Raw genomic sequence first — 15,492 nt, 5'->3', positions numbered from 1 at the left:
TTGTTAGCCTTCCCTTCTTCGGGGGGGGATTTTTATTTCCATTGCACTAATTAAGCCAGCCATACTGCTTGGATGGTGAAAGAGACTGCATGAACTAAGCATTGCCTTTAGCAACTTCAGCTCTCCAGCCGTCTATCCAAATCAGACCAGTGAAGCACAGCCCTCCTCTCATAAGAATTTGCCTTTAAATAATTACACATGAGAAAATTCAATGTTAAATGATACAGAATACAGCAGTGTGTGTTTGGCTGCATGCTATAGAACTGTTATTTTGTAATATATATATTTTAACAGAACTATGGTTGTAAGAGTTGTTTAAATTAAGTTTTAATCCTTCATGTAACAGATCATTACAGCATTCAAGATCACTAAAATATAATTGTTGTGCTTAATTCTGTCTGGATGTATCGTGCTATTCATGAGGAAATGCATGTTATATTACATTTGTATTTATAGTTTGTCCTTGAAAGTATTGCACTGTCTCTTCTGTTTGCACTCACTGTATTGTCTGCACTTGTGTTCTGTGTTGTACCATGGTCCCGGAGGTATTGTGTCTCATTTCTGTGTCCACTTGCATATAGCTGGAATGACAATAAAGCTTTTTAAACTTGAACCTGATGTTGCCAAATTGTGGGCTCCCAGGCATTCAACACTGCTTTTGAAATAAAGGGTATTAACAGGTAGTTTGTTCCAAGACCTTCTACTATTCTGGTTTTAAACTAGAAACTACAACCTTTCTGTGAGACTTTGTTAGCATGTTGCCACAAGAACATTGGAACGGTCAGGCAGTATGTTTGCATGATATATCATGGATCATAAACACCACTCTACTCTACTTGGGGACCTGTAGCATTATATTTCACTTCATTTTATGATTTTCATTTTATGATTTCGCAAACAATTGCCAAACATTTACGGACACCCCTTAAACGTTAAGTGTTCACCCATCGTGAATGCAGATGCTCAATAAGTGTGTGTAATGTGCTTAGTTTTGTGTTCTGTTCTGTACTGTCTCTTGTTTGTGCTCCCCTGTCTTGTGTCTGCTTCCTGTTTGTTCCCTGGACATGTGATACCCTTCCCTTGTTTTTCTAGTGTCCCGTGTCTTAATTAGTGCCCATGTTTTTCTGGTTTGTGTTGTCTTGATATAGTCCTTGTCAGTGTTTACTGGTAGTCCTTGTTTAGCAGTTTGCCTCTGTGTTTAGCCCTTGGGTTTAGCATTTAGCCTCTGTGTTTAGCATTTAGCCTCTGTGTTTAGCCCTTGTGTTTAGCAATTAGCCTCTGTGTTTAGCCCTTGTGTTTAGCATTTAGCCTGTGTCTAGTTTCCTTTTAGTTATTGTTAATAGTCTCCTGCACTTACCTCCTTCCCTTGCTCCTTGATCACTCCTACACACCCCCCGTTGTTACAGTGTGCACACAACTCTTGTATGATCATATGAAATAAAATAGTGGAGTGGAATGGAATTGGATGCGCTAGAGACTAGAGCAGCTGCCCATGCTCAAGGTCCCCATACTCAATCACAAGTGTGAGCTACTGTTTGCACTATAGAGAAGTACAGCTGTATTCTCTTGAATCATGCAGCACATTTCAGTACCACTGGAATGACCTATAGTGATGTCTGTGATCCAAAACTAATCATCCAACACCCATCTAGTGTACAGCCTTCCCATAAGAGCAGAGGCTCCTCCTGCAGCAAAGAGGGACATACATTAATTCCTGAACGTAATATTCTGATGAGCTGTCCATTCACTCTGGTCATATACTATATTTTGCAATGACAGATTGTTAGTCTGAATCAATCAAATATCTCAAGGATGACTCTATTCCACAGATGTGAGACATATACTACCTAGATTTATACACTGCTGACACATGAGCAGGTCCTACCTCCGGAATCATTCATCAGATTCATTGGTGCACACACACACACACACACACACACACACACACACACACACACATTCTCATTTAGTGGTCCAGATAGCCTGACAGAACTGTGACGAAGAAGAGGATGATGATGGCTGCCTGCTTCAATCACCGGTCCCACAGGTGGGTGCCATCTGTGTGTGTGTGTATTTGTAGCTCAGCTGTCTGTGTGTGTGGATGCATTGCTAAGTTAATGATGGCTTCTGGCGCTAAAAGCAGTAATTGCAGACGAGGATTCTAGCAGCAGGGATGACATTTCAGAGTGTGTGCATATGTGTCTGCCTGTCAGAAAAGAAAAAGAGAAAAGCATTTCTCTTCAGCTTCATCTCTGCTCTTTTGTATTTTCTCAGTCACACTGTGGTCTATGTCACTGGTGTTGCTTTCACTTCTGACATGTGCACAGTGTTGTGTTTTAGAAAAATTACAGTGGCTGGCTTTGAGACTGAGCTAGCTACAATAGTTTCTGACTTAGGCTTTAATCTCTATATTCCTTTCACTAATTACCTCGATCTCTGTTATCTCTTGTTTCTTTTTACTCTATGTCTTTCTATTTTCGTCTCTGGTAGGCTCCGACCCCATGGTACGTGCCTTTTGCAGATGCGAATCTGTAAAGTTACTTACGCAAAGGTGACTGTAATTTTGACCGAATACCCATTGGCTTGGTGGTCCACAAGCCAAAGAATTCATGGTGAGCATCCCCGCTGTTGTTTGGGCCTGAGATGGCCACAGTAAAGTCTCATGAATTGATGAGTGATGTAGTGGGACCAGAAATCTGTGGCATTCTCAGAGGTGAAGCAAAGGGGAATATCAGTGCTCATTAAACAAGCCATGGCCCGCTATGTAACTCTGATCTGTTCTGTCTACAGCCATGGTAGTCCTCTGCAGCTGAGAGAGGTCTGCCAGCACATCCCTACAGAGAGTTAAAAAAAAGAACTGTCTTTGTTAAACACACACACACACACACACAGAGAGAGAGAGAGAGAGAGAGAGAGAGAGAGAGAGAGAGAGAGTGCAACCACTGGTAGAAACTTTTGAATGGATTAAATTTGATTCTGAGTTTAACTCCAAACCCGTTTCAATTTTATCAGAAAAACAAGTCTCCCACCAAAAAGTTGAGAGATGTAAGTGGATTTGCTCTGTGACAGAAAAACAGGACACACTGAGTTTGTGAACCTTACCTTTGGATTTGGCCTGTTGTACTTGTGTTTCTTAAGTAGAATAAAGCAGAGATAAAATGTGACTAAATTGTGCAGCTTTAAAAATTAATATTTGTCATTCCAAAAAGAAGAGATAACATTATAATCACTGCAACAATCTCTGCAACAATTTTGTTTTCTTAGAAAAGCAGTAAACATAACTGTATATGGTGCGTTCTCCCCGTGTCCGTGCATTGGCCACTCAAAGTGTCCATAGGTGTGAGTGTGTGAGTGTGAGTCGCCCCCTCAAGGGTGTGTTCCTGCCTTACGTCCAGTGATTCAGGGTAGGCTCCGGATGAGACCCTGAATTAGATAAGCAGTTACAGGCAATGAATGAATGGATGAATGAATGACTTGAAAAGTGGACCCTGGTGAGGTACTTCTGTGGTCAAAGTTAAATTCAAACATGTTCTGATCACTGAAAATGCATGTAAATGCTAGGTGTAAACATGTAAACAGTCTGTAATGCATTTGATCAAGAAAACCAGAGGCATCCTAAAGAAATAAGTCAACTGGAGCAGGTGTGGCAGACTGTGTTTAGAAATAGATTCTGAGGGAAGGAGGAACCCCAGAACCTGTGAATGTCAGTGTGAATGTTACTGCATTTCAAGGTGTGGCTTTGCAAATATAGATACACACATTAAATATGTACATATGTCCGAGCAGTTCTATCCTCAGCCTCTGGGAACTGCTGTTTTCTGTGTATTTACCATGTAACATTTATGACATACACAATTCAAACACAGCACATCAGCAGCACTGTTACATCCTCCCACTCACATTATCTTCAACACAAACTCAGAAAGCAAATTGTCTACCGATTTTTCTTAAGATTTCTATGAATGATCTACAGACATCTGATTCTCTCTCTCTCTCTCTCTCTCTCTCTCTCTCTCTCTCTCTCTCACTCTCTCTCCCCCCCCTCCACAGTTGCTCCTAGACAGCAATAAATCACAGGACACTGACGAATGAGCTGAAATCGCCGTGGCAACCCTCATCCCACCGTAGCCCTCCCACCACATGGCAGCAACGTAGCACCGCGATGTCAGCTCTGGTTTCCATGGTAACCCTGCCTCTCCGGTAGCAACCGCTGTAGAGATGATTGGTCAGGGCTGAAGGAGTGAGAGGAGAGGTGCCAAGCTGCCAGCAGCCATGATTGTGCCAAACCACTGTGTGTGTGTGTGTGTGTGTGTGTGTGTGTGTGTGTGCGCAAGGTCATTTCTGTACATTTTAAGAAAAAATGTTTACAGGGTAGCCTAAGAAGCCTAATAAAAAGTGCTTTTTGTAACAGCTATGTGTTTCTATTTTTTAAACAATAAAAAGTCCATTTAATTTACATTTGTTCTGCGCAACTGTGCAAAACAAACCACACTTTATTCATTCCTTTTCCGATCACAGCTGAATGCGGCTCCATCAGATTAGAACATACAGCTTTATGTTTGAGAGACAGGTGACATTTAAGCTTAAATTTTCACTTGAGATGTGAAAAAAACAAACAATAGTTTCTGTTCATCCACCTTCTGTGAGAAGACAATGATGGGTGTGAAAGGATGTGTAACTATCATGAGGCAGAGGAAATAAAGGGGAAAAAAGTAACATCACAGATCAGTCAAAGAAGCTGACTCATAGAAGAATGGACTAAGCACCCTAGAGTCCAGACCTCAACATCACTGAATGTTTGTGTTTACCTGGTCACTTGGATAAATCTAATCTTAAATCAATCTAACTAATCTTTTTATTGTATGATTTACTACTTATATGTACCTATAATACTATAACAAACATGTACATGTTTCTGTGTGTGTGTGTGTGTGTGTGTGTGTGTGTGTGTGTGTGTGTGTGTGTGTGTGTGTGTGAGTGAGAGTGACAGAGAGATGGTCACAGTCAAGGTGGATGCTGTGTTATTTCACGCACAGCAGGAGGAGCAGAACATGGTGAGATCCTGCTCCCTTTCCTTGTCTCTTTCTCGCTCACTGTCTGATCCCTCTTTTAGCACAGGATAAACACACTGGAGCTGACATGGATAACAGGCTAATGGGCTAACACTGAGAGGACGTCTTGGATGAGCTAGTGCCTCTGTTTTCCTCCATCAAACAGGTATTAGTACAAGTGTAGGCATCAAACGCCGACACATCTGGAACAGAAATGACTCCATATATATAACACGAATAATGCAATATTACATAAACGCCAGGTATAAAATAATTTTGTTTCAATTTTCACACCCTACACACAAAAAAAATAGCTTCCAATTTCTCCTCAGAATTAGGCTTGAGCCACGCTCAAAATACATGAAGCTTAAGGCATGGATTCTGGGACCGAATATATATAAGCGATTAAACCCTCACGTAGACGCAATGTGGAAACATATATAACTGCAGTGTTTAAGAAATGAAAACTTTGGGACATTCTGAACTCAACATTATATAAAGTGAAAAATTGTGCGCATATCTCTAATGATATTTTTTCCTAATGTACCCGTGTTATACCCAGTAAACATTTAGCCGTTAATTCAACGTTGAAATAACGTAATGACTGCAGTCTAATCAACGTTCTCTTAAGGTTGAAAATGAAAATTGAAAAGACGTTCAAACACAGACATTGAAAAGACGACTATTAAACGTATTTTGGACATCCATTGACGTTATTAATTGGTCCCGAAATAAATTACTTGTATAAAGCGCGTTTTGGACGTCCACTGACGTTATCGATTGGTCACCACTTAACTGACTTATTAAGATGGATTTTGGACGTCCATTGACGTTTAAAATATGTCCTTGACGGACAGACTACTTTTAGACCTATTTTGAACGTCCAGGGACGTTCCTTGTTTACTGGGTATGCTTCACATTTAAGATATAGCGAAAACGTTGCTAGAAATGCTATTGTTTTGATCAAATACTGGTTATTGCATTAGTCTTCTTGATCCCAGTCTCTGTTTAGACAGTTTCGGCAAATCGACAACGGCTGCAAATTGAATCAATGTGCAAGCGGTGTTAAAGTGTGAGATATATATCTCTAGGGGAGTCATAAACACAGCCCTTTAATGAAGCACTTTATCACCCCTCTGCTCAACCTTAGTACAACTTATTTATTATTTAGCAAAGTCCTTCATGCTCTGTGATACACTGTAAGACTAAAAGGGCCATGTCCTACATTTATCTTTGATCTATTTACTCCCTGAGGTCCACTTACGATGTCTTTGTGGTTTTATTTACGGTGCTCTTCAATGCTTATTTGTTTGTTGTTCTGCATTTGGCTTCGCAGGTAGGTTATGAACCTCCAGTAACATTCATTAATGTTGCAGGTGTCCAGTACCTTCATATAAATATGTGCTGGACACCATTAGGATTTATTAAACTGCTTTATTATTAGACTTCCTCAAAGCAAGTATTGAACTCGAACGATCCGTGAAGCTACAGCAACACTCCTACATCTCTGTGATCCAGCCACAGTGCTGAATAAGCCCAGATTGACATAAACATTCAATTCTCATACTGGGAGAAAAACAGGCTCGATACCTGTCTAGACTGGGCTCGGAAAGATGGAATTCAAGCTGCTGCAAATAAAATATCTGCCCGAGCAGGCCTTAAATCAAATCAAGGGACAAGCTGCTATGAACCACAACCTCTGAAAATGAAGGAGAAGTATGAAGAGGTATATCCTCAGGGGTTCTTACAATTACTCCATTGATCTCTGTGAGTCGATTATTATATACATATATAATGCATGGATTGACGTGGTTAAGGCTATTTTTCTTGTTTGACCTAAAAATCAATATTAGCCTTGCTTAACATCCTCATTCACCCCAATGACTCCACAGAACAATATCTATCAAATGTCCGTGCCTGTGCTCCAGGAGTATTTGATATGTAAAGAAAGGCAGGCAAAGCATGAAGGCAGAGGGAAGCAAGGCTGGGTTTTCTCAAAGCTCCTTAGTAGAAAAATCCTCGCAAGGCAGCAGAGACCGTCTGACTTTAGAAAACTGTTTTTTTTCTGCCGGTTAAGAATATCTGAACGCTTACAGGGCTCCAGTGGAAGTGAGTCTGGAGCGTGTCTGCATGTGTGATTTGCAGGAACTGGCTCGTGAAAGCACACTAAATGAATTAGAAAATAAAGACCTTGAACCTGACCACTGCTGGCATGCCAGCTCGCTCTAAAATCACCTTATCACACTCTCCTTGGGAAGGTACCTTGAAAAGCCTTTATATGTATGCAGTCCTTCTCCCACTCTCTTGCTCTCTCGCTCTCTCTCTCTCTCTTACACAAACACACACACACACCTGAGAGGTTCTCATGATTTTGGCAGAGAGGTGCTTTTTAAAGCGTGAGACAGGACAGCGGTGAGGATAAACGGTCATTACCGCTAACACCATGTGGAGACTTTGGCTTCAGGACCTGCTGCCTGTAGAGGCTGGGTGCAGTGAGTGTGAACACAGCCAAATTCTGCATGTATAAACTGCTTGTGGCTGAGACTATGTGTGCCTGTCTATGTGTGTGTGTGTGTTCACACTGTGTCAACAAATGGCTCTCCATTGCTTGATCCATATTTGCTCAGAGAATGAGAGTAAGCCATGAAGCATCTTGAGATACACACCACAGTATTATGGATGATTCACTGAGCTGTTTGCTTACTGTAAAATAAAGCTGCAGTGAAACTTTGGCATTGACACTCCTGGTCAAAGGTGAAAATTAATCACATTAAATGAATACACTGTTCGAAACAATTAACAGAATATGTTGCTTATGTTCTTGATCACTCACCGTCATGAATCCGTCCAGCAGTCCAGAGTCTGGCTTAGGAGGAGCCTGCAGTCTCTCCATGGACCATTTCTCTACGATGGAGGACACCTGAGCACTCTCTGTGTTTAGGATCCGAAAGCCGGTCATGTTTACACCGCTGTACCGATACGGCTCCATGTCCAAAGCAAACAGGTCCTGAAATGCCATATGATTATCAGTTCACTTATCAGGCATTTAACCACTTGAGCATTAATGACAATTAGTCATGGTCTGTAAGCTCTAACTCGTTACAAATTTGCTGATAGAAGCAACATGCCAAGAGATGTTCAGTGTTCAAGCGCGCTTCTTTATTATTTCATATAAGCAAATGTTTACAGCTCACTGATCAACGCTGTGCAAAACTCATGCTTAAATCAACCCACACTTCCTCTCAAACTGCAAAGAGCTTTCAAACACTAGTACGACGGTTGTTTCCACTTTAAAAATATTAACCTGGCTGTCTTAAAATGTTTCTGTTAAAATGTTAAAATCTTAAAATGTTAAAATCTTTCAGCTGCAAGTATCAGTTTTTTGAAGTGAAATTACAGAATGTGGGCGGCAGGGTGGTGCAGCAGGTAGTGTCGCAGTCACACAGCTCCTGGGGCCTGGAGGTTGTGGGTTCGATTCCCGCTCCAGGTGACTGTCTGTGAGGAGTGTGGTGTGTTCTCTCTGTGTCTACGTGGGTTTCCTGTGCTCCGGTTTCCTCCCACAGTCCAAAAACACACGGTGGATTGGTGACTCAAAAGTGTCCGTGTGTGTGAGTGAATGTGTGAGTGTGTGTTGCCCTGTGAAGGACTGGCGCCCCCTCCAGGGTGTATTCCCACCTTGCGCCCAATGATTCCAGGTAGGCCCTAGACCCACCGCGACCCTGAACTGGATTAGCGCTTACAGATAATGAATGAATGAATGAATCAAGGGGGAGTGTGGAGGGGAGGTGGTTTTCTACTCTTCTCCAAAAATTCTAGTGCAGTTTCTGAGTGTTGACTAGCAACAACAGCTCTATTGTATAGCTCCATTCTCCCTATTACAGGTCAGTGGAGCATCACAATAGTTTTGAAGCTCTAATTTTAAGATAGAACTTCCTATTGTACCTTTAAGTCACAGAAGTGAATTCTTATGGTCAATGACACATCAAACAAATAAAAACATCACATATTTACAGTAAAATAACACATTTTAGATGTAGTTGCTGTGCTATAACTTTTGCTGGAACATTACTGGGTACAGAATATGCAATGGTTGTTAAGGTGCTGTATTCTCAGCCCAAAGGCCCTGTGTGTGCTTCTGTGCTGAGAGAGCTGTGTGTGTGTGTGTGTGTGTGTGTGTGTGTGTGTATGTGTGTGTGTGTGTGTGTGTGTGTGTGTGTGTGTGTGTGTAGTCTAGCAGCTTGGGAAAGCTGGCATGATTGCTGAATGTCCTCCAAGTTTATGCGTGTACTGTCATTTCTCAGTGAGCAAAGCAGAGCTAGAGAGAGAGAGCCTGCAGTGACCCGGCACACACACACACACACACACTCATACACACATACATACACCGCCAAATGCAATCACACACACACACAATGACAACTAGAGACTAAATACTGTACAGTGGAGACATTTGCTTAAGCTGTCTTCACATGAAACGATATCCTTCGTGTGCTGCAATTATAGATGATCTCATACTCCATTCCAATTACAGTGCGTACTCTATAATGAAAGGTTTGGTCCCTCTCAATAGGAGCTGAGAACAGAAACATTAGGAGCAAAATATAGCAGACTGTGTGTCCAAGCATTTGTGGACACCCGTTGCAAGTACGCAATCCTAACTCTTTTAATGTGCCCCCATTGTGAACTGGCGTTTAATTGCATAATCTCAAAAGAAAAGTATGAAATGAGTTTTAGGTCATCGTGATCAATGCCAACTGTCAACTAGAAGGGTATAAAGGCCCCCAGCATTGGGCTGTGGAACAGTGGAATGGCATTCTCTGGAGTAACAGATGGGAGAGGTTGGAGTTCATTCGTGCTCCAGAAAAAATCTTCAACCATCAATATGTAACATCACTAATGTTCATGTAGCTGAATGCAATCCAGTATCCACAGCAACGTTCCAATATCTAATGCAACGTTTTCCTTAAAGAATACAATACTGCGGAAAAGAGAAGAGAAATTCACTGTCGATACCCACTTCAAAAAAAATGCTGGACGGTGAGGATGTGCACAAGTTGGCCATTTATTATCATTTGTTCCTCCATCCAGTCTTCTGAAGAGCACTGTGCTGACCTAGTATTAGTGTTTGTTCATATATTTATCATTTACATTCATCCATTTCCACATTTCTAAGCTGTAGAACATCTTTGAGAGTGGATATGTTTCTTTTGTAGCGTCTACACCTTCCAATCAATGATCAGCCAATGGGTTTCCAAGCCGGAACGCAACCATTAGAAAGGCCTGACTGAACCTCTAACTGCTTTACAATGAGGTAAGGTACTGATGATGGGATGCTTAGTTCTGGATCACAAACATTGTGATCACTCTAACTCATCTCAAAGGTTTTGGATGATATCCCATCACGACAGAGGACAGAGCTCCACTGCTCCACCATCCTGTTTTAGGGTGCTTTATTCCTCTACATCTGTCAGGAAGCTTGGTTTTGATACACAGACACTGCACTAATACAGAGAACCAAATACACAGCTTATGACACCCCAATGTGGTTCTGTGTGTGCTGTTTCAGGACAGGTTTGTTACAAAACTGGTCCTTTGTTTCCATTTAGTAACCAATACTATGTTTTCTGCTGATATCAGACTGATGCTATCTATTACATCATTTACTAAAAGGTATTTATAAGATTTTATGCTAAGAAAGAAAAGGTTAAGAAAATACAGTTGAGCTAAAAGTTTCTTGATCACAGCTCTGACGCTTGATGATACATAATATTGAGCCCTTGAGCTGTTGAGAAAAGCAGATTTCTTTATTCATTCAGTGTCTACTCTCTACAGCCAAAGAGAGAGAACACATTTCATTCATTCTCTGTAACCGCTTATCAAATTCAGGATCACGGTGGGTCCAGAGCCTACCTGGAATCATTGGGCGCAAGGCGGGGAATACACCCTGGAGGGGACGCCAGTCCTTCACAGGGCAACACAGACACATTCACTCACACCTACGGACACTTTGGAGTCACCAATCCACGTGTGTTTTTGGACTGTGGGAGGAAACCAGAGCACCCGGAGGAAACCCACGCGGACACGGGGAGAACACACCAGCTCCTCACAGACAGTCAACTGGAGCGGGAATCGGTCCCTGGAGCTGTGTGACTGCGACACTAACCTGCTGCACCACCGTGCCGCCCAAGAGAGAGAACTGTAAAGGTGAAATATTGTCAGCCAGAGAAAATGGATTTCTGCAGCTTCATTATGAAATTGAGTGTCTTTAGATCAAAGCTCCTTATTCTAATATCCTGCAGAGTTCAAAAGTATTGTAAAGAGCAGTGTACAAATGAACACAGCTTAAACACAGTATAATATTCTTACCAACGTTGTGAAGATATAGTGATAATACTCAGTCATCATCCCCATGGACAGAGCCTATAGGACGTATCAGAAAAGAGAGGAACACTTAGATTAAAACTTGTCACGTGAGAACATCTTCAGCATTGTGTAGAAGATCATGTGGGGACAAAAGTGAAAGACTAGTCCCTCTAACCATCATAATTATGGCTGACAAAAGGGGTTTGTCACCCTCACCAAGTGAGTGGGTTTTTATTAATGTGACTATATTTAATCATATCATGTCTAATTTCTCCCTTTTATGTCCTCTGGGCAAATTGTCTGATTTAATTACATTCACATTTTGGGATGCAGCTCTCATAACAATAGATGCTAATAGATTCTACTACATTAAATATGACTGTGTTCTAGGAAATAGCTGGAGGACTCAGTAAATGTACTGAAACACTAAAGAAAAAGTTGGTTGTTTTTTCAAACAGTTATGATTAAGAGCAAATCAACACAAGGCAAAGAAACGCAACGCAACTTATTTGTTCTCTGTGTTGGTTTGAATCCAGCACCATCATGTCAATGCTCAAAGTAAGCTCTGAAACACACTCAAAGGTTTTAAAACCAAAAAAATTAATTAACATTTTAATTTAAAAGCAGACTTTAAAGGGGACATATTGTACCCTTTTCCACAAGCACAGTTCTGAGGTCTGTGACATGCTTTGGTCAAAATCCCAGAGGGATCAAACAACACAGCACCGTTATCTCTGTCTAAATAGCCATGTTAGGAATGGCTGAGCCACATTTCAGTTTGTGTGAAGGTGCTCCAGATACAAATAAACATGCACAGGCACTGAGAAAGTTCTTTTTCAAATTTAATATGTCTCCTTTAATGTCTTGGATGCAACAAGCACAATCCAGAATTTTTTTAGTGCTCTTTTGCCAAGTCTTTCTTACAGACTTTTAAGATATTTTTGTGCCTTTAAGACAAATAAAGTGCTTTATAATGTGTGAACTGACCAATGTTCATTTCCTCTGAAGTTTTATTTGACTTTTTTTAATTAAGTTTTAAGTTAAAATATGTTTAATGCTGTTGTCATCTATTAGAATAATTTGCAAAATGGCATCACAGCCACACCACTGCTGCTTGAAGATTTTATGCTTTTGGACTGAAGCACCATTGCCGTTTTGTTCCACTGTCCAGAATTTTTCATATTTTTTCATCAGAATAGATCAGCTTTTGTCTAACCTGTTTGAGTATCCAGGCAGCCATCTCATGGCCACAGTCGAAGATGACGTGGAACTCTTTTGCTTTTTTCATTTCTTTAAGAAGTGGCTTGGCATCCTTGGTCTCTGCAGGCAGCTGGCGGATCTTCAGACGGATGTTGTATCTGGAGGGTGCCTTGATCAGCTCCTGCAGACGAATCAACCCTACAGAAAGACATACACACAGAGAGAGAGAGAGAGAGAGTTACTGTTGGTATTTCAGTCACACACTTGTCTACTGAGTAATATCCCTAGACTGGCAAGCTAATAGTGTTCCTATCACACACTGTTTGAAAAATATTTTTCTAACATATTCCAGGATTTTCCAGGACATTTTCCATAGCCAACACACATGACGTACACCAATCGGCCACAACGTTAAATACACTGACATGTCAAGTGAATGACATAATATGTAAAACGTCTGTTAATTACTGCAGTATGTTGACACTAGTGTCACTGCCACACAACTCCAGGGTCTCGGGTCCTTGGTTCGAACCTTGCTACAGATCATTGTTAGGAGTTTTGCGAGTTTTCATCTGTCTTTGTGTGGCTTTCCCCACCACTTTCCAAAAACACATGTTGGGATGTTGACTGGGAGTGTGAGTGACTGGCTGAGTGTGTGATTCCCTGTGAGGGACTGCTGCCCTGTCCAAGGTTAGTTCCTGCCTTGCACCCAATGACTCTGAATCAGCTCCGGACCCATGGCCGTGACCAGGATAAAAGAGTCACAGAAGATGAATGAATGGTTATTACAAAAAATGAGCTATCTACTGTAAAACAGCACTGAGAATCTTCTACATCCTCCACACATATTTAATTAATTTAAACAAAGAATGGAAATGTTATATAAATAATATTCTACTACAGTTCTTTTTATAAGTGTAAAAGAGACAGCTAAACAGCTGACAACCTCTACGTTTGATTCATTAAATGTTTTTAAGTAAATATAGAAATTACAGCGAATGGTAATACTGACCTTATTAACAAAACTGTATAGCGAAAAAAAAAAGTGTATCTGTATATGGCAGCTAGCAGCTACCGATACTGAAAGCATGTGCTAGCATTTCTCCTGCGGTGTTGCTTTCAGTGTGTGAAGAGTGGGAGAAGAAGGTTGCATTGACCGTTCAACACAATGGGCAGCACTTTGAACACATTTAATAAGTGGTCAGAAACTTGTAAATATCTCATGAAAGAATAAAGTTACCAAAAAACCAAGCACACCATTGTTTTTTCAAAAGTTGGATCCAAAATGGCCGACTTCAAAATGGCCACCATGGTCACCACCCGAGACAGTCGATCCCCAGCAAAAATGGTTGCCAAGAGTCGACTGATTGACTGAATATTAGCAGTATGCAAGACTGTCTAGTACATTAAACAGTATATAGTACAGTAACAGTATCAAAATAGTACACCACTATCTGTATTTTAAAAATATAAATATTTTAGTATAGTTGTTGTACAGTATAAAATACTTGTATAGAATATTATACATTACAGTATATAGGTTGTAGTCGTATGATGTTTTGATGCAGCCCTCACAGCTGTGTTGGTGTTTTGTATAATATCAAACCCAGCACTAAAAATTGGATGGATATTAAACAATTAACTTTAAAATTGTTTATTTAGGGCAATGGCGGCACGGTGGCGCAGCAAGTAGTGTCGCAGTCACACAGCTCCAGGGGCCTGGAGGTTGTGGGTTCATGTCTGTGAGGAGTTGGTGTGTTCTCTTTGTGTCCACATGGGTTTACTCCGGGTGCTCCGGTTTCCTCCCACAGTCCAAAAACACACGTTGGTAGGTGGATTGGCGACTCAAAAGTGTCCGTAGGTGTGAGTGTGTGTGTGTTGCCCTGTGAATGATTGGTGCCCCCTCCAGGGTGTATTCCTGCCTTACGCCCAATGATATTAGGTAGGCTCTGGACCCACCATGACCCTGAACTGGATAAGCGCTTACAGATAATGAATGAATGAATGAATTTTTTATTTATTATTTTTTTTAGCCACTACTCAAAATCATTCCAATTCAACTAAAATAAAAACAAAAATAACAGTGAACTGAAATTAAATTTAAGAAAATTCATTATAGTTTATATATTGTTTTATTTAATGTCTTAATTTAATTCTTTACTTTCTAATATTTGTTGATTTTGCAAGCAACTACCTTAATACTGTCCCCACTGACCAATGTTTAAAAGTTCCTACGAGGCATATGTAAACATCTTGCAAGTCTATTAATGTAAATCCTGTTTTCTAGAATTACTTTGCATATTCATATCTTAATTTCCACATCGGTGACCTGAAACAACCACCGTTTCATTCATATGAATATTTCACGTGTTAAAACAGATCAACATTTCAGTGTATGTCTCTGTTGCTGAAGGATAAAAACATCAAGGCATGAAAGGCAGCAGGTGCTAATAGACTACAGAAATACCACAAATCAACAAAAAAAATCTCTCTTTTTCTGATCCCATTTACATCCCATTTTTTCATGTGAATATATCCTGATAAGATTTTTGCGACATACATTATACTTCAAATGTGTCTCCAGACTGAAATCCGATTGCTGTGAGGGACTAAATATGCAAATCTGCTTGTTATGTGGCAATCAGTTGTTTATCATTTCAGCATCTTCCTGTGCTACACTAAATATGTTTGCTCCATCAAAATTCATAGATGTGGCTGTCTGTATTGTTATTATGCATTTTGTTTCATCCAATCTACATTTGGACCCAGAGCAGTGGGCAGCCACCTTGGCATCCAGGGAGCAGTTGAGATTTAGGTTTGTTGCTCAATGGCAATTTTGAAGTAGATGCTGAGGGAGGAGCAAGTGCTAATCCTTCAC

The 15,492-nt window shown here is 40.7% G+C and overlaps 1 protein-coding gene across 2 annotated transcripts in view; it reads right to left on the bottom strand.

Annotated features, from left to right (window-relative positions):
• LOC136693834 (glutamate receptor ionotropic, kainate 2-like) overlaps positions 1-15,492 on the bottom strand; it is a 67,457-nt gene that overhangs the window by 25,595 nt on the left and 26,370 nt on the right. For both annotated transcript variants that reach the window (XR_010802114.1, XM_066667020.1), the window contains exons 4-6: positions 12,631-12,812; positions 11,418-11,471; positions 7,885-8,058 (exon numbers count right to left, since the gene is read on the bottom strand). Coding sequence is in view for 1 of the 2 variants with exons in the window: in XM_066667020.1 (XP_066523117.1) it covers positions 7,885-8,058; positions 11,418-11,471; positions 12,631-12,812 (410 nt within the window). In the remaining variant the exon portion in view is untranslated. The remainder of the gene's footprint in view (positions 1-7,884; positions 8,059-11,417; positions 11,472-12,630; positions 12,813-15,492) is intronic.

The sequence above is a fragment of the Hoplias malabaricus genome, chromosome 4 (genome assembly GCF_029633855.1).
Source record: "Hoplias malabaricus isolate fHopMal1 chromosome 4, fHopMal1.hap1, whole genome shotgun sequence".
NCBI classification, from domain to species: Eukaryota; Metazoa; Chordata; class Actinopteri; order Characiformes; family Erythrinidae; genus Hoplias; species Hoplias malabaricus.
Note: the sequence above shows the minus strand (reverse complement) of the source record. Positions and strands in the feature narration are given on the sequence as shown.